At 26.0% G+C, this 23,477-nt stretch overlaps 5 protein-coding genes across 5 annotated transcripts; 1 reads left to right on the plus strand and 4 right to left on the minus strand.

The window, feature by feature from the left end:
- Positions 1 to 1,188: 1,188 nt before the first annotated feature.
- LOC128959235 (A-factor type gamma-butyrolactone 1'-reductase (1S-forming)-like) lies at positions 1,189 to 2,228 on the minus strand. Its single transcript, XM_054305172.1, has 2 exons — positions 1,639 to 2,228; positions 1,189 to 1,390 (listed from the first exon to the last, which is right to left on the minus strand). The coding sequence occupies exons 1-2, from the start codon at positions 2,226 to 2,228 to the stop codon at positions 1,189 to 1,191; spliced, it is 792 nt and encodes a 263-aa protein (XP_054161147.1).
- A 431-nt stretch (positions 2,229 to 2,659) lies between these two features.
- On the plus strand, positions 2,660 to 4,648 carry LOC128959236 (carbonic anhydrase 1-like). The gene is made up of 5 exons (XM_054305174.1): positions 2,660 to 2,795; positions 3,082 to 3,425; positions 3,820 to 4,152; positions 4,293 to 4,464; positions 4,524 to 4,648. Exons 1-5 carry the CDS (start codon positions 2,660 to 2,662, stop codon positions 4,646 to 4,648), a joined length of 1,110 nt encoding a protein of 369 aa, XP_054161149.1.
- Positions 4,649 to 7,582: 2,934 nt separating this feature from the next.
- On the minus strand, positions 7,583 to 13,682 carry LOC128959237 (cytochrome P450 3A29-like). Its single transcript, XM_054305175.1, has 5 exons — positions 13,464 to 13,682; positions 12,439 to 13,325; positions 10,899 to 11,048; positions 10,100 to 10,794; positions 7,583 to 8,232 (listed from the first exon to the last, which is right to left on the minus strand). Exons 1-5 carry the CDS (start codon positions 13,680 to 13,682, stop codon positions 7,583 to 7,585), a joined length of 2,601 nt encoding a protein of 866 aa, XP_054161150.1.
- A 1,982-nt stretch (positions 13,683 to 15,664) lies between these two features.
- LOC128959238 (uncharacterized) lies at positions 15,665 to 17,169 on the minus strand. The gene is made up of 6 exons (XM_054305176.1): positions 17,066 to 17,169; positions 16,819 to 16,963; positions 16,616 to 16,738; positions 16,358 to 16,514; positions 16,024 to 16,161; positions 15,665 to 15,840 (listed from the first exon to the last, which is right to left on the minus strand). The coding sequence occupies exons 1-6, from the start codon at positions 17,167 to 17,169 to the stop codon at positions 15,665 to 15,667; spliced, it is 843 nt and encodes a 280-aa protein (XP_054161151.1).
- A 1,342-nt stretch (positions 17,170 to 18,511) lies between these two features.
- On the minus strand, positions 18,512 to 19,888 carry LOC128959280 (antizyme inhibitor 2-like). The gene is made up of 2 exons (XM_054305220.1): positions 19,685 to 19,888; positions 18,512 to 19,560 (listed from the first exon to the last, which is right to left on the minus strand). The coding sequence occupies exons 1-2, from the start codon at positions 19,784 to 19,786 to the stop codon at positions 18,541 to 18,543; spliced, it is 1,122 nt and encodes a 373-aa protein (XP_054161195.1). The 5' UTR covers positions 19,787 to 19,888; the 3' UTR covers positions 18,512 to 18,540.
- Between the last annotated feature and the right edge of the window lie 3,589 nt (positions 19,889 to 23,477).

Genomic DNA, 23,477 nt, shown 5'->3' on the forward strand with positions numbered 1-23,477 from the left:
TATTGTATATACAAGTAACAATATATTGTTTTATCTAATATTGTTAAAATAGCAAAAACTTAACTAGAAAAAATTAATAATTTTTTATAATTCAATTTTACTTATATACAGTATTTTATATTTAATAAACATTTGTATTTAATACTATAATAATACAATGTATTAATGACAAATAATTTTTTTTAAAATTACGTTTTCTGAAATCTGTTTGTGTGTGTATGTGTGTGTATGTGTGTGTGTATGTGTGTGTGTATGTGTGTGTATGTGTGTGTATGTGTGTGTATGTGTGTGTATGTGTGTATGTGTGTGTGTATGTGTGTATGTGTGTGTGTATGTGTGTGTATGTGTGTGTTTATGTATGTGAATGTGTGTGTATGTCCCATATAGATATAAAAATAATATTAATGAGATATAGATATTTATTAAAGACTAATAAATAAACGGATTATAGCTATTAAAGTTTCATTTTCTGAGCAATGCTTTCTAGCATTCTCAACTGGTTATATTTATATTCAAGGATCATTGAAGAAAATTCAATGTATTGTTTGAATTCAATGATATGACATATTATTAGAGGTGATTCACATATTACTTATGCACTTTTATAAACCCCTTACCTTATGTATGCTTGTATATAGTTTGCAATATAATAATATTTAAAATATTGTAATATAAGGACGGATACCCCTCCCATCCACCAGACATACAAACGTAATGTCTGAATCACCTCTTATTTTTTGAAAAATATTAAACATTTGATTAAATAGATTATTTTTATTAACTATTTTATAATACTGTATCTATATGATATGATATGATAGACTATATCTACCTTTATTTATTATTTATATTCATATCTACTATCATTATATTATCATATATACTGTACTATCATAATGTTATATTATTAACGATATTTTATTATTATTGGTACAGTATATATATATATATATATATATATATATGATATGATATATGAAACTACAGTAAATATATAATGTATATTACTTAATAATATAAATAAGTAAATAAGTATTTTATTTCAACAACAACAACAAATTAAAAAATATAAGGAATGGTAGGCAACTTAACAAAGATTTTTGTTTTTATTTAAAAATATTATTATTATTATTTAAACAACAACTCCTAGATTTTATTGATACGATTAGTTGACTTTTTTTTATGTTGTTATGATAGTCCACATAGAGTGGCGCCGCCATCGAGTGGTAGTATATAGCCGTTAACAACTGATCCGCTGTCCGAACACATAAAGGCTACGGTGTCGGCAATTTCGTGCGGTTCGCCGATACGTCTCATCGGATACAATTGACTGCACTCGTCAACGATAGTCGGATGTCCATCGACTCGCGGTGTCCGTACAGTTGACAAACTAATACAGATATCATATATATATATATCAGGGTTGCGAAAGGATTTCAGTGGGGGGGGGGGTTTAGGGTGTAATATGGCAAAAATCTCGAAAAGCTTGGGGATAGGGGGTAGGGAGATGATTGAAGGCTAGTATTATAGTAACTTATCTTATCAAAAAAAAAATTGTTAAATTGTGATTATTTTACAAACCAAATGAGTTACATATATACCGATACAATCTATTATCTATAGTTTATTGTCACTTACTTAACACTATTAACCCGAATGCCGTAGGGTTTCAGTTCAAGTGCCAGACATTTATTAAACATATCCATTGAATGTTTGACTAAACAATAGGCAACGGATGTCGGATCGGGTATCAGTGATAGACAACTGGATATGTTGACTACAGTTCCGCCGCCGCCGCCGCCACTGCCGCCGCTTTTTGCCAAATAAGGAACCGCCAAACGGGTCAACAATTGAACCGATCGTATATTTAGGGCCTCAAGTTTGTCGTAGACTTGCATATAATCTGAATCATCGAAACGAACGTACTGTTCAAAGCCGGCACAGTTGACCAATATATCTAAACGGCCATAGTTTTGGACAGTTGTCTCTACTAGTCTCAAACTGTCCGCTTCCACCGTCAAGTCGGCGACCACTTCTATCGGACGCAAACGATTGGGCGATACATCCGTACATTGTTTGGCCACTTTGGCCAATCGATCGGCTCGACGACCAGTGATCACAACAGTAGTACCCAATTGGGACAATCGGTGGGCAATTGCCGCACCAAATGCGTGAGTCGAACCAGTTATCAGAGCTACCCGTCCAGTAAAATCATAGACAGACAACATATTATCTAAAAAAATTATTTAAAAAAAATAATAATCAAAAAATAAAAATATTTTGCAATTATTTAAAAAAAAAATTATTTAACAGTTAAATACTATATAGTCTATTCAATATTCAATATTATTAAATATATTTTTTGTTATAACTACAGTATAATAATAATACATAGTATACATTAAATAATTTATGCAAAAAAATATTTAGAAAAATTATTGGTATGCCAAACAAGCATTATCATTGACATAAATATTTTTAAAAAAAACAAAATAGTCATTATAAAACACAAAAACAAAATTATTATTCAAAAAAATTAATAAGCAAAAAATTTTAACACAAATATTTCAATAACAACAAAAAAAACTATAGAAAAAATATATGACGAAAAAATAGGATAATTTAATTTTTTAAAGTAACATAAATTGAAAAAGAAACTATGAATTTTTCAAGTAAATTTCAATTAAATATTCTAAATATATTAATTATCTGCTTGATACTTTTTGGTTATCAAACAAATTTCAAACAAACTTATGGTGAAATTATATGCAAAGGGCCAACATTTACCTATAAAGGTATTAATAATAACAATAATTAAAATACTTAATAATATTATAATATTAATAATAATAATTAAAATACTTAATAATATTATAATATTAATAATAATAATTAAAATACTTAATAATATTATAATATTAATAATAATAATTAAAATACTTAATAATATTATAATATTAATAATAAATTTTTTTTTATTACAATTAATTTCAATAAAATATTACACAATAATAATAATAGTATTACTATATTTTTTTTAAAAACTAACTAATTATTTAAAAAAATAAATAAAATAAATAGATAGATATGAGTGGCCAATACTATTTCCCGGCTGTTCCGGTGATCGTCAATCGCCAATCAATATAGACAGCCGACTGGCCAACTGTGCGCCATTTAGTCTGGTACTGACCAACTATTTGCTGGCCTACAATCTGATTGCCAGAAACAATGGCGATCTGGCACAGTTGACTATCAATGATGATGATGATGATACTATAGGTTCTGCTGCTAACAATTTACCGTACATACAGACAAGCTATACGGGCGATACCCGATACCAGTTAAACAATATACAGTTTCATTGGGGCCAAAACGATGACCAAGGTAGCGAACATTGTATTGATGATAAGTTTGCAGCAGCTGAGGTATGTGTGTAATGTCCGCGTACTCGATAAGGGGCTGTTCACATATTACGTTTGTACTTTTTAAGAAATCTAGACCCCTCCCTCTCCTATGTTCGCAATTGTTCGCATGTAGTCATTTAAAAAAAATAAATTAAGTTAGCATGTCACTAACCGCTACTTCCCCCCTCCCCCACAACCACAAGAACTAAAATATTATCTAAATGCGAGCGTTCTTAAAGTCTCTACCCCTCCCCTCGTTCTAAAAAGTTTGCTTTGCCACCCCCACCCCTCAAGTGCAAACGTAATATGTGAACCACCCCTAATGGTATATATATATATATAATATATGTTAAATATTAGTATAATATTAGATTTTATTTTTATAAATAATTTATTTTCATGTTTAATATAATAGATAATATTTGTTCACAACAATCAAAACTATGATAATTTTGACGATGCACTAACCCATCGGGATGGCCTACTGGTCGTATCCACTATGCTTGACCTACAGGACAATGATAATTTGGATTTGCAACCGTTTATCGATGTATTGCCCTATATTGTCGAATTTAATACAACAGCACCCATTGATTCCGCGCATACCGTTCCCTTTTATTTGGGTAGACTGATGCCCCAGGACAAACAATCCATGTACCTGTACGAGGGTTGTATTAGTCATCCGCCCTGTCATCAAGCTGCTACTTGGTTTATATTTAGCAAACGCATCGGTATCAGTAGGGAACAGGTAGATTTTTTTTAATATACATATATATATATATACAGTATATGTTATGTTATACAATGATAACAAATAATATAGTAGTTATTTATCTGATTTTTTTAATACTATATATATTTATACTGTTTGTATATATGTGTGGATAGTTAAGCAAATTTCGTCAATTAAAATGGGAACCAATTGGCGACCAACAGAGCACCCGTATACTGGATAATCGGCGACCATTGCAGCCGATCAATGGACGTACGGTCTATAGATCCGATGCTTATGGATGCAAAAATTTTGTTGATAGCAATACAATACCTTTGAAAAAACATTGTAAATACTAATAAAATTAATTTATTATTATTATTATTTTATTGTTTTTTTTTTGATAGATACCTATCATCAGAGCCAACCGTGCAATAATTGGTATAAATGTGGACAACTATGTTGCCAACCGGGCTATTATTGTCAAAGCGATCTCAATGGCAGCCAATTTGATTGTATAAGTAGTTGTTAACTACTAGTTAACAGTATATATATATATAGATATATATGTTTTTTAATTATTGTTAATAATTTTACAACAACAAAAAAATAAAATAAATTTTATTGTATTTTTAATTTATTTATAATTATAAATGTAACAATAATTCAAATTAATCAACTTAATATATTATCTGAATAAATCAACATGCTTTTAAAAAATATATTGTATTAATTAATTATACAAGATAGTTTATTATTATTAGTAGTATTTAATAATAATAATAATATTAACTAATATTAATTAATGTTATGTTTTTTTGGTGTACAAAAACAAAAAGTTTGATAAAACTAGTATTACTGTAATTGTTGTCAAAAAAACTTTTCAGAACACACACACACACACACACACACACACAGACACACACACACACACACACACACACACAAACACACACAAACACACACACAAACACACACACATACACATGTTTTTTACAACTATTAAATCAAAGCCCGCTATATTTTATACTATATTTAAGGTTAAAATCTATATAATAATAATAATAATAATAATAATAACAAACATATTTCTAATTTGATTTATATTTCGAAAAAATAATAAATTTATTATTATTATTATTTTTGAAATAATTAATAAATAAATATTTTTAAATATAATTTTTTTACTATTAAAAAAAATAATAAAAATATATAAACATTTACCATTTTATTTATTCATTATAAAAAATATTTTTTTTTATTTAAATAATTTACTATAAAATCATTAAGATATTTGTGTGTCACAATATCATATAACTTATGTTAAAATTAAAAAATTTTTGATTTTTATGTATTTTATCATTTAAGCTGTTTACAATGAATTTGCAATTATATTGACATATATTTATTTTACATTAGAATAAATTAATAAAATCTCATTCATTAATATATTTTTTTATAAGTAATACTTATAATATATATATTAATATTTCTATGTTTTATAAAAAGTTTAAAAATTATATTAACATTATTACTGCATAACACTTGTTTGAAAAAAATTTATTATAACTGATTATAAAAATTTATTTTTTTAAATACTGTATTATTATATTATACTTTATAATAATAAACACAAATATACAGTATACTATAGTTGTTAATAAGTTATAACTTTAATTGTGTATTATAAAAAAAATTGATTAAGTTAAAAACAAAAAAAATGCTAATATTTTATATCAAAACTTTACTTTTTAATATATTATTATTATTATTATCATCATCATATTCATCATCATGTAATTTATATTAACTAATTTTTAATATTTTATTTATTTAAAAAAAATAAATAATTGTTAAATAAATAATATTTTTTTCTCCCCCGATATAGACTATCTCAATGCAATTGGACTGTCTCATCAAATTTTTAACATTCAACCTAATCTAAACATTTTCAATCAAGGTAAACTATAATAATAATAATTATTATTTTTAATTAATGATTTTTTTATATTTATTTTTAAATTTATATTTTATATATATCATATATAAATACTATAGAAACAAAATTGAGCATGCTAGATTGCGATAAATGGTATCAATGCGGACACATTTGTTGCGGTCAAAAATACTATTGTATGGCCGATAGAGACGGTAGTAATCAGCGTTGTATTGATCCCTGTCTATGATGTATACCAATCGGGTGATGACAGTAGTAGGTAGTAGTAGTAGTAGTAGTAGTAGTAGTAGTAGTAGTAGTAGTAGTAGTAGTAGTAGTAGTAGTAGTAGTAGTAGTAGTAGTAGTAGTAGTAGTAGTAGTAGTAGTAGTAGTAGTAGTAGTAGTAGTGCTGTTAGCAATTTGTTGAGCTAGTAGTCCGTACCGGTTGTCGGCATTGAAATAATAGATACTATTGTCTATAGATTTTTTTAAAAAAAATTATATAACCTATATTTTTGTTTTGTTTATTTTTTTCAATTTTGTATTATTAAATTAAATTATTATTATAATAATTAATAATAGTTTTTTCAACAACAACAAAAAAATTACGATAATATATTTTAAATCTTATAATCGTAACAATCTTATATATATATTTTAATATAATTTAATATAATAAAATAGTTAATAGTTTTATTTATTTTATGCATGATATACATTAATATCTAGGTTTGGAAAATTTCTAATTCAATGTTTATTTAATATTAAATTATAAATTTTTATTGAAATAGTTTATTACTTAGTGTTATTATTCTGACATTTATTAATTCTAATAATTTTAGTTATTTTTTACTTTAATAAATAATTTTTAATTAAATAATTAGTTTAAATAAAATATTCTCATTTATTTTAATTAGTTAGCAAATTATATTTTAGTAGTATAAATAATATTAGCAAAAAAAAGTTATTACAGAATTTTAAGGATTAACTAAATTTTAAATGAAATTTGTTTTTTTTAAATATAAAAGTTTATTTTTTAAAATAATAATACTTATAGTGTATAAACTGCTATCTATTAAATATTGATTATATTTATTAATTAACTTATTAAATAAATTTAAACAATTTTTTTAAAAATAAATAATATATTCTAAATTTATTTTAATTACTTAACAAATTTTATTTAAAATGTATAAATAATATTAATAAATATTTTTTACAGTTTCATATATAGAAATTTAATTTTTAATACAATATGATAATTTAAAATAAAATTTTCATAAAATTATATTTCAATTAAATTTATGTTGTGACATTTATTAATTATTAATTATATTAATAATTATTTATAATTAAAAAACTTTTGAATCAGTTTAGACTATCTACTTAATTCAATAAAATAGACTTATATTAGTTAAGATATTATTCATTAGTATAATATAGAAATTTTTAATAATTTTTTTTATATAAAAAAATCTATAATTAAAATAACATGAAAAATTATATAAACTAATTGCTACTAATTTTTTTTCATTGACGTCTATCGACATTAAGATACATGCGTTGCGGTGAATACGTAAAGTTACGTAACACTACTTTTGGCGGTACATCCGTACGATCTGACCGACTGAATCGGTACTGCCGGACAATCCGAGCCAATGTTACCTTCAGTATCATTAGGACAAACTGGTTGGCTATGCAATGACGGGGACCCATACCAAAGGGCAGGTATGTATTGGCCACCAGTTTGTGTCGGTTTTCCGGTAAAAACCTGTCGGCAACAAAACGTTCGGCATTTGAATAGTAGTCCTCACACTTGTGTATCGCGTGGAAAGTTATCTCAACTATTTCGCCCTTAAGGACAGTTATGCCGGTATCGCCTAACTGGTAGTCCTCTTTGGCCACACGACTCTCGCGTATGGCAGTCGTATGCAGTCTCAGTGTTTCAGATATGACGGCTGACATGAGCTCAAGATTGACAACTAAATCATAGTCCAGTTGGCCAGTAGTCTCGTTGACTGCAGTCATGACTTCCCTGTAGAGCCGTTCCTGTAATTCCTGATTCATTGCCAACTCATAGGTAGCCAGTGTTAGTATTGTCATATTGGGATCAATACCCGATACGGTCAGTACCCATGCGTTGGCCAATATTTCCTCCAGAGTCAAGTGATTGGACATTCCTATTGCGAAAAATAATAAAATTTATTATTACTTAAATACTCTCTCTTTCTCTCTCTCTCTCTCTCTCTCTCTCTCTCTCTCTCTCTCTCTCTCTCTCTCTCTCTCTCTCTCTCTCTCTCTCTCTCATACACACACACACAAACATATTAGCACACATATTAACACAAATATACACACACATACACACACATACACACACATACACACACATACACACACATACACACACATACACACACATACACACACATACACACACATACACACACATACACACACATACACACACATACACACACATACACACACATACACACACATACACACACATACACACACATACACACACATACACACACATACACACACATACACACACATACACACACATACACACACATACACACACATACGCACACATACGCACACATACACACACATACACACACATACACACACATACACACACATACACACACACGCACACATACACACACATACACACACATACACACACATACACACACATACACACACATACACACACATACATACACACACATACACACACATACACACACATACGCACACATACACACACATACACACACATACACACACATACACACACATACACACACATACACACACATACACACACATACGCACACATACACACACATACATACACACACATACACACACATACACACACATACACACACATACACACACATACACACACATACACACACATACACACACATACACACACATACACACACATACACACACATACACACACATACACACACATACACACACATACACACACATACACACACATACACACACATACACACACATACACACACATACACACACATACACACACATACACACACATACACACACATACACACACATACACACACATACACACACACATACACACACATACACACACATACACACACATACACACACATACACACACATACACACACATACACACACATACACACACATACACACACATACACACACATACACACACATACACACACATACACACACATACACACACATACACACACATACACACACATACACACACATACACACACATACACACACATACACACACATACACACACATACACACACATACACACACATACACACACATACACACACATACACACACATACACACACATACACACACACACACACACACACACATACACACACATACACACACATACACACACATACACACACATACACACACATACACACACATACACACACATACACACACATACACACACATACACACACATACACACACATACGCACACATACACACACATACACACACATACACACACATACACACACATACACACACATACACACACATACACACACATACACACACATACACACACATACACACACATACACACACATACACACACATACACACACATACACACACATACACTCACATACACACACATACACACACATACACACACATACACACACATACACACACATACACACACATACACACACATACACACACATACACACACATACACACACATACATACACACACATACACACACATACACACACATACGCACACATACACACACATACACACACATACACACACATACACACACATACACACACATACACACACATACACACACATACACACACATACACACACATACACACACATACACACACATACACACACATACACACACATACACACACATACACACACATACACACACATACACACACATACATACACAATATTGTAATATTTCAAAAATACTAAACCCTGTTCAAAAAGTTCAAACTCCGACATCTCTTTTAGCTCCCTTTCCATTGACTTATCCATCTTTGCTTTGACCAGTAAATCGACAAAATCATTGTCACTATTGTTGTCGGTATCTGTCGTGCGCTTCTCTCGTTCATTCAGTACATGTCTGGTCAGTGCAAACAAGTACTCGTTAGCCGAATCGGTCATAAAGTGTGTAATCGATAGAAGTTTTAGTGCCCAATCGGGTAGCATAACAAGTGCCAGATTACGCCACCAGTTCGGGTGCAACAGTGAACTAGTAGTTACAACAAACGGATGTTCAGGCTGTAGATGTGAGTTCAGGTTCATTGAGAAAACACTGGCCGCTATCGAGTCCATTACAAAATTGGCGTAAATAACTTTCATGTTGACCTCTTGGCCTCGGCCGGCATAACCGTCCAGTGCGGTCAACATATTGCCAATGCAGTGATCAATCTTAGGTAACAGTGCCTTCATTTTGCTGGCCGTAAACGCCGTACTCATTATAGATCGGATACGTTTCCATTGCTGATCCTGGGCTTCGTCAACATTTTTGCCGAGTATTGGATGACTTTTGGCCGAAACCAGCGGCGGATTCGATCGATTGGTAAATATATGCCAATCTTTGATACAGATTTGTTTGACCAGTTCCGGGTCGGCAATGGATAGTATAGGTTCGTTGCCATCAAAATAACTGTGTATTTTCAGTATATTATCATTTGAATTAATTTATTAGCATTTTTTTTTGTTTGTTAGCTATAACAACAACCCCCCCCCCATACCCAACCCATACCATACCCGTAAACTTTGCCAAACTGTCGCATCCAATCGACATCCATCTGCGATCGCGGACGCCATAGTAGTTGCAAATTATTACCGAAACCGATGACAGGTTTGGGACCTTTTATGCCTCGTTTGGTCCAAAAGTCAAACTCTTTTGTTAGATATCTATATATATATATATAAAATAAAAAAATAAATAATTATAATTTTTATTAACAAATTTACAAAAAATATAAATAAATAATGATTTACTTATAAATAATAGTCAAAAATATGCTAATTATTATAATACATATAGAATAAGCTAAAATAATATTCATTTTTATATAATTATATTAGTAGTTAACTTATAATAATAATTATTAAATAAAAAAAATAATAAAAAAATAGCTATTTGTCTGTAATTTTTAGTAAATCTAAAATATTTCTAATTGTAAAATATTATAAAACATTTCATTTTTATTAAAAAGGTTTTTATAAAAAAAAGATATATGTTTAATATTTTTTTATATAAAATATATTGTATATTTAAAAAAATGATACTACAGTATAATATAATGTACTAATTATATGAATAATTAAAAAAATAAAATTTGTTTGTCATTACTATTAACTAATACTAACACAAATATTTATTAGATATGTTTCTTAATATCTTAAAATTAATGAATTTTTTGAAAAAAATAATACAAAATACAAATTTATAATACATTTAGTATAACTTATAATAATTAGTTTAATAAGTATTTATTTATTAATTTAATGTATCAAAAAATATCAAATTGTATAGTTAAAGCTTTGTAAGGTATAGAAATTTATTTTATTTTTTAAAAATTAATGATTAATTTTTAAAAATTTTTTTTAGTTGTTTATACAATATTATTTACAATATTTAATATAAAAATATTTAAAACAATTATTACAGATTGAAAAATATTGTTTTGAAGGCTAGAGAGAGAGAGAGAGAGAGAGAGAGAGAGAGAGATTATTCATTGTAATAAAGGTCTAAGTTTTAGAAAAATAAAATATTTTCATATTTATATTATACTAAATTGAATTACTAAAATTTAATAAAAAAACAAATATATACAGATATGTAGATAATTATTCAATTATTCAAAAATACTATTTTATTATTTTATTTTTTATTTTTTATTGATAATTTAAAATCATATATTATATTATTATTGACAAAATAAATTAGATATTTATATATGTTTTTTATGAATAGATAGTTAATAGTTTTAATTAACAATAATAATATAAAAAATATTTTTAATAGGTTGTAATTATTAAATGTTAATAAAAATTTTATTTAATATATATTTATTAAGATTTAAGTATTTATATTAATATAATTAAAAGTACAGCTAATTTACATTATTGTTGATTATAACCAAATTGATAAAAATAACATCTAATTGATTTCCAAACGTTGCGTTTAAATAAAGATTGTTTAGCCTTATCGGACACATATATTCTACATACAGGTGCCGGCATACCATTGAAGCCAATGTTATCAAAGTTAGTACTATAAGCGCCCATATTTGCAAACATAAGCCATTCGCCGACAAACATCTCAACCAGAGGACAGTTATCTCGAATACAGTCTTGACTACAACATGTCGGTCCCCATAGTATACTGTTATAGGACTCCCTTTCTGTTATGATATCCGATGATAACAGTGGTATCGGTTCATAAACTTTACGAATATATATTGAATCTTTAAACGATCCGTAAGCGCCGTCATTCAGTGTATACATAATATGTGGCCAATTATTTTGGTCATCACTAGCCTCGCGTCGGGACAACACACGGGTCAGTACAGTGAAAGCAGTTTCACAAAAGTATGTGCCCGGTTCAGCCATAACAGTCAGATTGTCATACCAGTGCCCATTATCATTATTATCAGCAAAATGTTTATCAATAGCTATATTGATAACATTAGCCATCTGTTCAAAAGTTATCTCATTGTTGTCCAAACTATGACTCCATAGACCAGGAAATCCACCGCCAATGTCCAGCACTGACATCTTATAGCCCAGAGCTTCGGCCATATCAAACACTTGCCGGGCTCTGGCTATTGCCAGGTCATAGGCGTCAGCACTTTGTGCACCACTGCCCACATGAAAGGCCACACCGATAACAAACAAACCCATTTGTTTTGCAGCCGACAACAGATTAAGCGCATCAGTCATAGAGCAACCAAACTTGCGATTCAATCGGACCTTTGAGTCGGTGTCGTCCACTTTGATGCGCACCAGTAGTCTGGCTTCCGGATGTCTGGTCTGTATTTTCTTAAGCTCTTCCAAACAATCAAATGTCATGAAATCAATGTCTTCATTGCGTGAATAATCAAGCGATGCATTAGTTTTGCAAGTGTTTGCAAATATGATTGACTCGGGTTTGGCACCCAATTCAAGTACTGTTTCAATTTCGTGCTATTAGTTTAAGTAATATACATATTAATAGTTAAATTGACTTATTTTTTAATTAAACATATCAATTAAACAATAAAAAGTAAAAATTCAATAATATTAAGTTTATATTAATTTTAGTATTAAAATAATGATCTATACCTGACTGGCACAATCAAACCCGACTCCCAGTTTATTGAGTACTTTAAGCAGCGGTAGACTGGGATTAGCTTTGACGGCATAATAGGGACTAATTCTGGGCATTAGTCGACACCATTGACTATACTTTTCGATGACATCCTCGACATTGAATATACTGTACGGCAGTTCACTATTGTTTAAATCGATATAATTTTTAATAAACTCAATGATCTGATTCATAATTATATGATAATAATTATTGTTTTTAATATTTTCAAATCTAATATTATTTTGTTTAAGTTGACTTATATAAACTTATTAAAGTTATAATCTTATTAAAACTTAATACAAGCATTTATATATATTACATAAATATTATGTTAATCAAGATATTAAACCATTAAAAAAATGGTACATTATACATTTATAAAATATTAAATAAATTATCATAGATTAAATTTTCATAATCTACATCATCATCAATTACTAATTAATCATTTATTTTATTACAATTTTGTTGTTGTTGTTGTTGTTTTATATTTAATAGATGTTTGTTAAAACATGTGATAATCCAGTGTCAAGATAGTTGTGTATTGATTGGGGGGTGGGGTGGGGTGGAGGGAGGAGAGCGATAGAGGGTAAAGTTATCTTACTCAAAACTAAAAGATACTATTTATATTAAGATTTTACTTTTTAGATTTTATTTTAAAAAAATCTAAAATTAAGTAATGTAAGTTTACTTATTTTTTAAAAAAAATAATAATAATATAATTTTGCCCGTCTACAAAATATAGAAATTTTAAAATATTGAAAATATGACTATTATTTTCTATACCTATACTTCACACTCAGTACCCTTTTCCTACCCTCCCATCCCCTCCCAGCAACGCATCCCTTAGACACATACTCACACATACGCGCGCACACACACACACACACACAGACAGTAAAAAAATTGCTTAATATGAATATATTAGTTAAAAAATATTTAATAATTAAGTAATTTGTTAGAAAATGATATTGTATAATTTTTGTTTTTTTCCATTAATTAATTTTTTTATTGTTTAAACTAGTTTTTAACAGTATTTCATAAAATACTTTTTAAAAGTTTAATAACAAAATTAATTAATTAATTAATTATCATTGTCTCCATAATAATTTATACAATAACAGTTGGCAAATAATTTAGCAAATAAAATATTATATGAAAAAAATGCTAATTGTTTTTTGTTGTTGTTGTTGTTGTTGTTATTGCAATTGGAAAAAAATTTAGAAATTATTTTCAGTATAATAATGTTAATTAAATTTATAATTAATTCATTGCATATATAATTACTAACCAATACAGCAATTAGTCAGTTAAGATACAAACTATATATTATTCAACAAATAATTTTTTTTTTTTAAATAAAATATTAATTTTTTAATGAAATAATAATTTATCCCAATAGTTAATTTTGATAAAATATTAATTTTTTATTAGTATTTGACAATCACAGTAATTTTTATGTAATTTTATAATTTAGTAATACATATATATTTTTTAAATACCAGAAATTATATTATTTAACCCAAACTAAAAATTTTTCATATTATTATTATTATCTAGGTGCATTTATTTAGAGGTTAAATTTGCTTTAAATTGATAGTCGATATATGACAACACAATATTTTAGTTTTATTTATTAATTTTTATCAATTTTTCTTGTTGCTATACTATCAATTAAAATATTATCAATAATTTTTTTTTAATTTTATTTTTCCTCTCAATCGTCGGCTAACAAAATATATACTTAATATTTAATTTATATAATAATAATTATACTGTATATATAAAGTTATATACTGTCTTTATGGTTAATAATAGTTAAACAGTAACAGTAAAGGTTTTTGTAAGTTATAATCAAACAAACACTTAAAAATAATTAAAACAAAACAAAAATTAATAAACATTTTATAATATAATTACTTTATTTGATTTTTAAATATTAGTTAGCAATCTTATTGTTATTATTATTACTACAACAACAACAACAACAACTACTACTACTACTACTACTACTACTACTACTACTACTACTACTACTACTACTACTACTACTACTACTACTACTACTACTACTACTACTACTACTACTACTACTACTACATCATATATATTATATATATATAAAAGTATATACTAAACAATTATCACCAAAAAAAAATACTACTAATTTAAACTATTCATTATTATTGCTATTTTCAAATTGTATGGCTCTATCAATAAACAGCTGAAATAGACACAAATAATTGGCAAACATTACACTTAGGTTAACATCATTATTGCTATCATCAAAGTCCTTGACAATGGTTTTCTCAATTTCATCGAAAACCTGGTCCTTGTATTTCAATAATTCTGTTTTCAAATTCAAATCTCTATACAATTGTTTAATTTGTTGGACAGAGTCATCCATATTATCATTACTACTACTACTACTAGTAATTGTTGTATTTTTTTGTCCATAATTTTCTAATAGTACTCTACGTTGTTGTGTATTAGCCAATTGCATTGCCCTAACAAATAACCATGTACATTTACCATCAATTATAGTTGATTCGGGTTTAAAATAATGTTCGTAATCATTGAAAAAGCCATCCAAAATGGCCAGTTTGGTCAGGGATTGTTCAATTTGATCATGGTCATTATCTAGATTAGTTTTGCCACTTGCATATATTGCTAAAATTAATAATAATAATAATAATATAAAAACTCATTAGCTTATTAATTTTTTAAATCAAAAAAATATTTTTTTATAAAATACTATTTATTAATACAAACTTAAATAATTTGTGATTTTTTTATTATTACACTATTACAGTAATTGTAATACAAAAAACTACAATACTAATAAATAAACACAAACAAAACTTACCAAGCTGAAACTGTCCTAATACAACAAAATAAGCATGCTTATATTTTGTATTAATAGTTAACTGTTCAATAGTATAACTATTTAAATCAATATCAGATTTATATGATTTAGTAAACTGTAAATCTAGTAATTGTCCATAGGCAACATTTCCTATAATCTAAGTAAATATATTATAAATAAATAAATTTTTAATTAATTTATTATTATTTTTTTAAAAAACTTATTAAATAATAAATAATTATATGCATCATTAAAAACCTTTTGAATGTATTCAATAATATCAACATAATTGGGTTGATTACGGAAATACAGTTTAATTATAGTATTGATAGCAGTCATCAATATTGTACTGTCATTTAGGGCAGTCATACCAACACCGGGCTAATAATAATAATAATAAAAATAAGTATAAACTATAATAAAATTATATAAAGTAGCTATTGATAAAAAAAATGTTATACCAATGTATGCCAACATTGTTTATCACCAGCCAATTGATTGTCATCCATAATATCATCGAGTAGTACAATATAGTAGGCCATGAATACATGTGCCCATCCAAGTGCATAGATTCTGGTATCACTGTCCTCCTCCTCATCATTATTACTATCATTGTTTGTTTTATAGACATTATTTATTAAACGATAGTTTAATATAGTAATTATCGAGAATATATAGGCATCAGATTTATTATTCAAATGTTCAAACATTTTCCTAATCAATGGTTTCAATTGATCTCTGATATCATCGTTTAGTGAATTGTCTAACACTTGTTGAACAATAGTGTCAAACATGGCCTCAAATTTAGGCATATCTTTAAGTAATACTGATTGCAATATATCTGGTTTATAGCTAATATTTTATAGATATAAAACAATAAAAAATACATAGTTTTTAGTAATAGTAGTTTTTAATATTAAATAAATACTATAAGTAAATCAATAAAAAATATACATAAGATAAATAACAATATAAATTGTTAATTTTTATTTAATTTTTTATTTATTATGTATATATATGTGTGTGTTTGAGTAACTTACCCACAAAAATTTCTTGTAATTTTGTTAAAATTTTCAATAGTTAAGTACGACATTTTAAGTTTGATAAAAATTTAAGTTTTTTTCTAAAAAAAATTATTAATATGTATTATAAATTTTTATAACATAAAATAATATACTGTAGTTATAATAATGTGTTTATTGTTATAAAAAAAAGAGCTAAACTTTTAACAAAATAAAACTAAATTCTTATATAAAATCTTAATATAATGTTAAATAAAAAAATGTTTAAAACTAAATGACTATAATTTATTTTATTTTCTATGATTTAGCAAATTTTTTTTCAATAACAACAAAAAAAATATACGGATACTTTTTTATTTGTTTCAATACAGTATTATGTATTTTACAGTTAATAAATAATTTAAATAAATAAATTTTTATTATATATTTCTAAATCAAAAAAATTCAATAAAAATAAGTATACATTTATAAACTCTAAAATTTTTTTTAGAAAATATATTAAAAAAATAACTGTATGATTGTTATTGATATTTAAAAATAAATAAATAATAATTTACAAAAACAAATTTGTAGTTTTTAATAAATAGATATTTTATTTTTATGAATTTATATACAACAGTAATTAATATACATATGAGTTATTTTGCCACAATTTTTAGGCTTTTATATAATGTATATATATTACAAATAAATTATTTAAAAAATACAAAAAATTAAGTTTTAATTTATTTTTTAAAAAATTTACAGAAATTATTTTTTTAAAAATATTTCCATTCATTGTAATCAAAGACTAATTTATAATAAATAAATAAAATATTTTCATAATTGAATTACTAAACAAAAAAATATTAACAAATATATAGATAATTATTTAATAACATTATTATTTTATAGTATTTTTTAAAATTGTTTTATTTATTTATTTTTTGTTAATTAAAAATTATGATTAATAAAATAAATCAATAAATTTAATTAATTTGCTTTTATAATATTATTTATTTATGAATAGATAAATAGATGTACAATTAACATTGATACAAAAAATTTATGTTGTAGTTTTATATAATATTAAATGTTTAAATAATTTTCATTTAGATTTAATGATGTTTATATTTAATATAATAAAATAAAATAGTTAACTAATATTATTGTCCATAAGATCTAATTAATAGCCAAACATTTAGTTAAAAATTGTTTGGCCTTATAGGACACATAGATGATACATACAGGTGCCGGCATACCATTAAAACCAATGTTATCAAAGTTAGTACTATAAGCGCCCATATTTGCAAACATAAGCCATTCGCCGACAAACATCTCAACCAGAGGACAGTTATCTCGAATACAGTCCTGACTACAACATGTCGGTCCCCATAGTATACTGTTATAGGACTGTCGTTTGGCTATGATATCCGATGTTAACAGTGGTATCGGTTCATAAACTTTATGTATATATATTGAATCTCTGAACGATCCGTAGGCGCCGTCATTGAGTGTATACATAATATGTGACCAATTATTTTGGTCATCACTAACCTCACGTCGGGACAACACACGGGTCAGTACAGTGAAAGCAGTTTCGCAAAAGTATGTGCCCGGTTCAGCCATAACAGTCAGATTGTCATACCAGTGCCCATTATCATCTATAGTAGCAAAATGTTTATCAATAGCTGTATTGACAACCTTAGCCATCTGTTCAAATGTTATCTCATTGTTGTCCAAACAATGACTCCATAAACCAGAAAATCCACCGCCAATGTCCAGTACTGACATCTTATAGCCCAGAGCTTCGGCCATATCAAACACTTGCCGAGCTCTGGCAATTGCGTCGTCATATGCGCAGGGATTTTGTGCACCACTGCCCACATGAAAGGCCACACCAATAATAGTCAAACCCATTTGTTTTGCCGCCGACAACAGTTTAAACGCGTCAATGATTGAAACACCAAATTTACGATTCAATCGGACCTTTGAGTCGGTGTCGTCCACTTTGATGCGCACCAGTAGTCTGGCTTCCGGGTGTCTGATCTGTATTTTCTTAAGCTCTTCCAGACAGTCAAATGTCATGAGATCAATGTCTTCATCGCGTGAATAATCAAGCGATGCATTTGTTTTGCAAGTGTTTGCAAATATGATTGACTCGGATTTGGCACCCAATTCCAGCACTGTTTCAATTTCATGCTATTAGTTTCAATAATATACAAATTAATAGTTTAATTAACTTATTTTTAAATAAATATTACAATTAGTTCTAGTAATCATTCAATATAAAGTGTATTTTTAGTATTAAGATAATGATCTATACCTGACTGGCACAATCAAACCCGACTCCCAGTTTATTGAGCACTTTGAGTAACGGTAGGTATGGGTTAGCTTTGACGGCATAATAGGGACTAATTCTGGGCATTAGTCGACACCATTGACTATACTTTTCGATGACATCCTCGACATTGAATATACTGTACGGCAGTTCACTATTGTTTAAATCGATATTATTTTCAATAAATTTAATGATTTCATTCATAATTATATAATAATAATTATTATTTATTTATTCTATATCTATAGTTAATAAATATAATGATATTATAAAAATGTACTGGATTACAATTATTACAATTATTTTTATAGATAAAAATATTAAAATTATATTCATCATCATCATTTACGTAGATCATAATTTTTTTAAAAAATATTTTTTTATTATACTTATGTACTCTGATTGTTAAGATTTGTAGGTTCAGTCGGGTTAGGGGTGTTAGGGGGGTTAAAGGGGTAGAGATAAAGTTATCTTACTAAATCTAGAAACCAAGATACTTTTTAGAATTTTTTCTAAAATTAAATAAAGTGGACTAATTTTTTTAGTTAAATGTCGCCTTTTTATGAAAAATTAAAAAACTAAAAAAAATATACGCAAATTGATTTTATTTAACAAAAAAAATAATTTAACTTATTTCTCTGAAATTATTAAGAGAAAAAATAAGTAAATATTATTTTAATAGTATTTTTATTTTTAAAAATTATATGTAACTTAATAAATAAAAAATAAAAATAACTATTTGTTGAATTAAATAAGTTTTTTTTGACAAAAAAAATTTCTAATAATACTAATAATTATTATTTTAAAATTAATTCTATGTTTTTAAGATTCTATAAGATTAAAAAAAAATATTATATTATTATATATATATTTTTATTATATATTTTTTTATTTAAATTTTTTTAAACACTTTAACCCCCCTCCCCTGCCTACCCCCAGCCTACACCACAAATCCCTTAGTCTCAATAAACATTAAACTTACTTAACCCCCCATTGAATTGAATATATAGTTAAAAATAATAAACAATAAGTGCGTAGAGTAATTGCGTGTTTAATTTTTTTTACTAACTTATCATTGTGATTTATAATAATTTATTAAATTTAAAATTATTTTATTTTCTTAAAATTTGAAAATATTGCTAATTTAATGTACATGTTTATTAAAGTAAATTGAAGCAATTAACTAGTTAGGTTTGATAAAAAAATTATCATACAAAGGTTAAGAAAAAAATATGTTTACAATAATAATAGGATTATTATTATTATTATTATTATCTAGCACATTTTTTAAATAAAAATAAAAATAATTAAATAATCATTTTTTACTTTTAAGTGAAACTTGCTTTTATATTGATGTCATAGTTTTTTTTATATCAGTTTCAATCAAAAGTATTATATCTAATTTTTCAGTTAATATTAGTAATATTATAAACAATTTTTTTGTTATATAACAAAATAAAAAATACAGTATATATTCATATATGATATACACTATATATATTAATTAATAATATATGTACAGTATTACAATTATTGCGACCTCTATTATAATTAATTTATTTATCAATATAAAATAATAAATATTTAATAGTTAGTGATATTAAATGTTTTTTTTTAGATTTGATTTTAGTTTTGCAAATTATTATTATAAATAAAATAATATTTTCAATTCAAAACTTTAATATTAATATTTCTATCTTTAATAATATTAGTTTCAAATTAACAATTAACAACAAACATAAACATAATATTTTTTTATAAATTTTAATTTATTTTAATTACTTAACAATTTTAATTTTAGTAGCATAAATTATATTAACCAACTTTATAATGCAATATTTATTTAATATATTTTATTGAAAAAATATTACTTATAATCGTATAAAACTGACATCAAGTAAATAATAATTATTAATATTTATTAGTTAACTATTTAATAAATTTAAACTATTTAATTAGTTTAAATAACTTATTATTTTCATTTATTTTAATGTTTATATTATAAAAAATAACTGTTTTTGCTTGTTATTGATATAACTTTTTATAAGTTATATTTTAGATTGATTTTTAATTTTAATATAAAAAAATAGTTTTTAGTTTTATAAAAAAAACTGTACTATTAAAATATAAAAATTTGTCATTGATACAATTAATTAGTTATTAATTAAAAACTTAATAATCATAAAAAATAATAGGCAATACTGAAATATTATAGTTTATTAATTAAAAAAAAATAATAATAAACAAACAAACAATTTCAATGATATTTCAACAAAAATATAAATAAAAATTTTTGTTACAAAACAAAAACTATAACAACAACAAAAAAGTTAGAAAATATTTGATAATAAAATTTGTTGTTTTTAATTAAAACTAAACAATTAAATACTCAATTAAATTAAACATACAAAACCCTGGTTAAATAACTTTGGAAAATATATATATACAGTATAGTAAATAAATTATAAAATAGTACCCGGACTATATTTATAATACGACTGTCCAGTACCGTAACATTTGGCGTTACACTGGCCACCGGTTAGTCGCCACGATTCAAACAGCGGTATCATTTCGGTCATACTTGTCGACAGGCAATCGGTTGGCTCCCGTGGCCTATAAATTGCCCAACCATGGACCAATGTACCAGCACATGGACCACCACTGGGTATATAAGCAACTTCATGGTGATATCTATCACCTTATTATTGATTTTTTTGTGTATATAAGTATAAAAAATAGTAAAATTATTATTATTATTATTTTATTTATATAAAGTTATATAATTTATGTAATTATTATTTTGTGAAACTATTTATTTTCTTTATTTTTTTATATATAAATATAGTATTATACCATCAATGCTGACCATAACATCAATATAGTTGGCAAGTGTTAAATTATAGGCTAATGATTGATTACTAGTGTAGGCCAGTAGTTTGAACTCCTGTTCCCTTAAGACATAGATGCCATTACAGGTAACATTTTCAACTGCCTGTCCTCTAAGTTCAATACGTGTAATGTCCAGTCCATTGATATTATTATTATTATTACTATCGCTATGACATTGAAATATATTAGCAAATGACATGTTTGCTAAACGAAATGGTGTTATCTCTATATATATATATAATATAATATATATTATACAATATATTAATATAGTTATTTATAAACAACATTTAAATATACCTATATATATATATAATATAAACTTTAATTACCTAAATCGTAGAAATTGTATGAATTACCTAGATGTAATTTTTTTATATATATATAAAAATTAAATATATACATATTATAATACCAAAAAATAAATAAATAAACAGTTATTATTATTTTTTGAAAATTAAAATATTATAAATATTTACCTAGATTATAATCTGATGATACAGTATCACAATTAATATAGAAATTTGTAATGTAGATTAGATTAATTAATAGATTAACTAGATGAATTATTAATGTTAACTTGATTATAGACGCCATATTAGCTAAAGTATATTATTATTATTATTATTATTATTATTATTATTATTATTATTATTATACTAATGTATACTTAAAATAAAATTATATGTATTTTAAATAATATTTATAAGTATACTAATGTAATAATGAATATATATATATTTTTAAATAAAATAAAAATATTTTTTAATGCAACGTAATATTAAAATATTTCATTGATATAAAGCTATTATTATTTATTTATTTATTTTTTGAAAAACAATTGTAAATATGAGCTAAATTTTAATTTATATTTGTGTCACAATTTTAT

Source organism: Oppia nitens, unplaced genomic scaffold (assembly GCF_028296485.1).
Source record: "Oppia nitens isolate AA-2021 unplaced genomic scaffold, nextdenovo-longstitch-racon4-pilon3 scaffold43_pilon_pilon_pilon, whole genome shotgun sequence".
Lineage (NCBI taxonomy): Eukaryota > Metazoa > Arthropoda > Arachnida > Sarcoptiformes > Oppiidae > Oppia > Oppia nitens.

What these genes read in the sequence shown, in the direction of transcription:
- LOC128959235 (XM_054305172.1), bottom strand. Translation starts at nt 2,228, where the DNA reads ATGTTGTCTGTCTATGATTTTACTGGACGGGTAGCTCTGATAACTGGT. An exon ending in ATTCGGGTTAATAGTGTTAA is followed by an intron (nt 1,391 to 1,638) that starts GTAAGTGACAAT and finishes TATCTGTATTAG; the next exon opens with TTTGTCAACTGTACGGACAC.
- LOC128959236 (XM_054305174.1), top strand. Translation starts at nt 2,660, where the DNA reads ATGAATTTTTCAAGTAAATTTCAATTAAATATTCTAAATATATTAATT. An exon ending in GCCAACATTTACCTATAAAG is followed by an intron (nt 2,796 to 3,081) that starts GTATTAATAATA and finishes TAAAATAAATAG; the next exon opens with ATAGATATGAGTGGCCAATA. An exon ending in AATACCTTTGAAAAAACATT is followed by an intron (nt 4,465 to 4,523) that starts GTAAATACTAAT and finishes TTTTTTTGATAG; the next exon opens with ATACCTATCATCAGAGCCAA.
- LOC128959237 (XM_054305175.1), bottom strand. Translation starts at nt 13,682, where the DNA reads ATGAATCAGATCATTGAGTTTATTAAAAATTATATCGATTTAAACAAT. An exon ending in CAGTTTGGCAAAGTTTACGG is followed by an intron (nt 10,795 to 10,898) that starts GTATGGTATGGG and finishes GAAAATACACAG; the next exon opens with TTATTTTGATGGCAACGAAC. An exon ending in GTTTGAACTTTTTGAACAGG is followed by an intron (nt 8,233 to 10,099) that starts GTTTAGTATTTT and finishes TTTTCGCAATAG; the next exon opens with GAATGTCCAATCACTTGACT.
- LOC128959238 (XM_054305176.1), bottom strand. Translation starts at nt 17,169, where the DNA reads ATGCCTAAATTTGAGGCCATGTTTGACACTATTGTTCAACAAGTGTTA. An exon ending in AAACCATTGATTAGGAAAAT is followed by an intron (nt 16,964 to 17,065) that starts GTTTGAACATTT and finishes AAACAATGATAG; the next exon opens with TAATAATGATGAGGAGGAGG. An exon ending in AACAATGTTGGCATACATTG is followed by an intron (nt 16,739 to 16,818) that starts GTATAACATTTT and finishes TATTATTATTAG; the next exon opens with CCCGGTGTTGGTATGACTGC.
- LOC128959280 (XM_054305220.1), bottom strand. Translation starts at nt 19,786, where the DNA reads ATGCCCAGAATTAGTCCCTATTATGCCGTCAAAGCTAACCCATACCTA. An exon ending in GGTTTGATTGTGCCAGTCAG is followed by an intron (nt 19,561 to 19,684) that starts GTATAGATCATT and finishes TGAAACTAATAG; the next exon opens with CATGAAATTGAAACAGTGCT.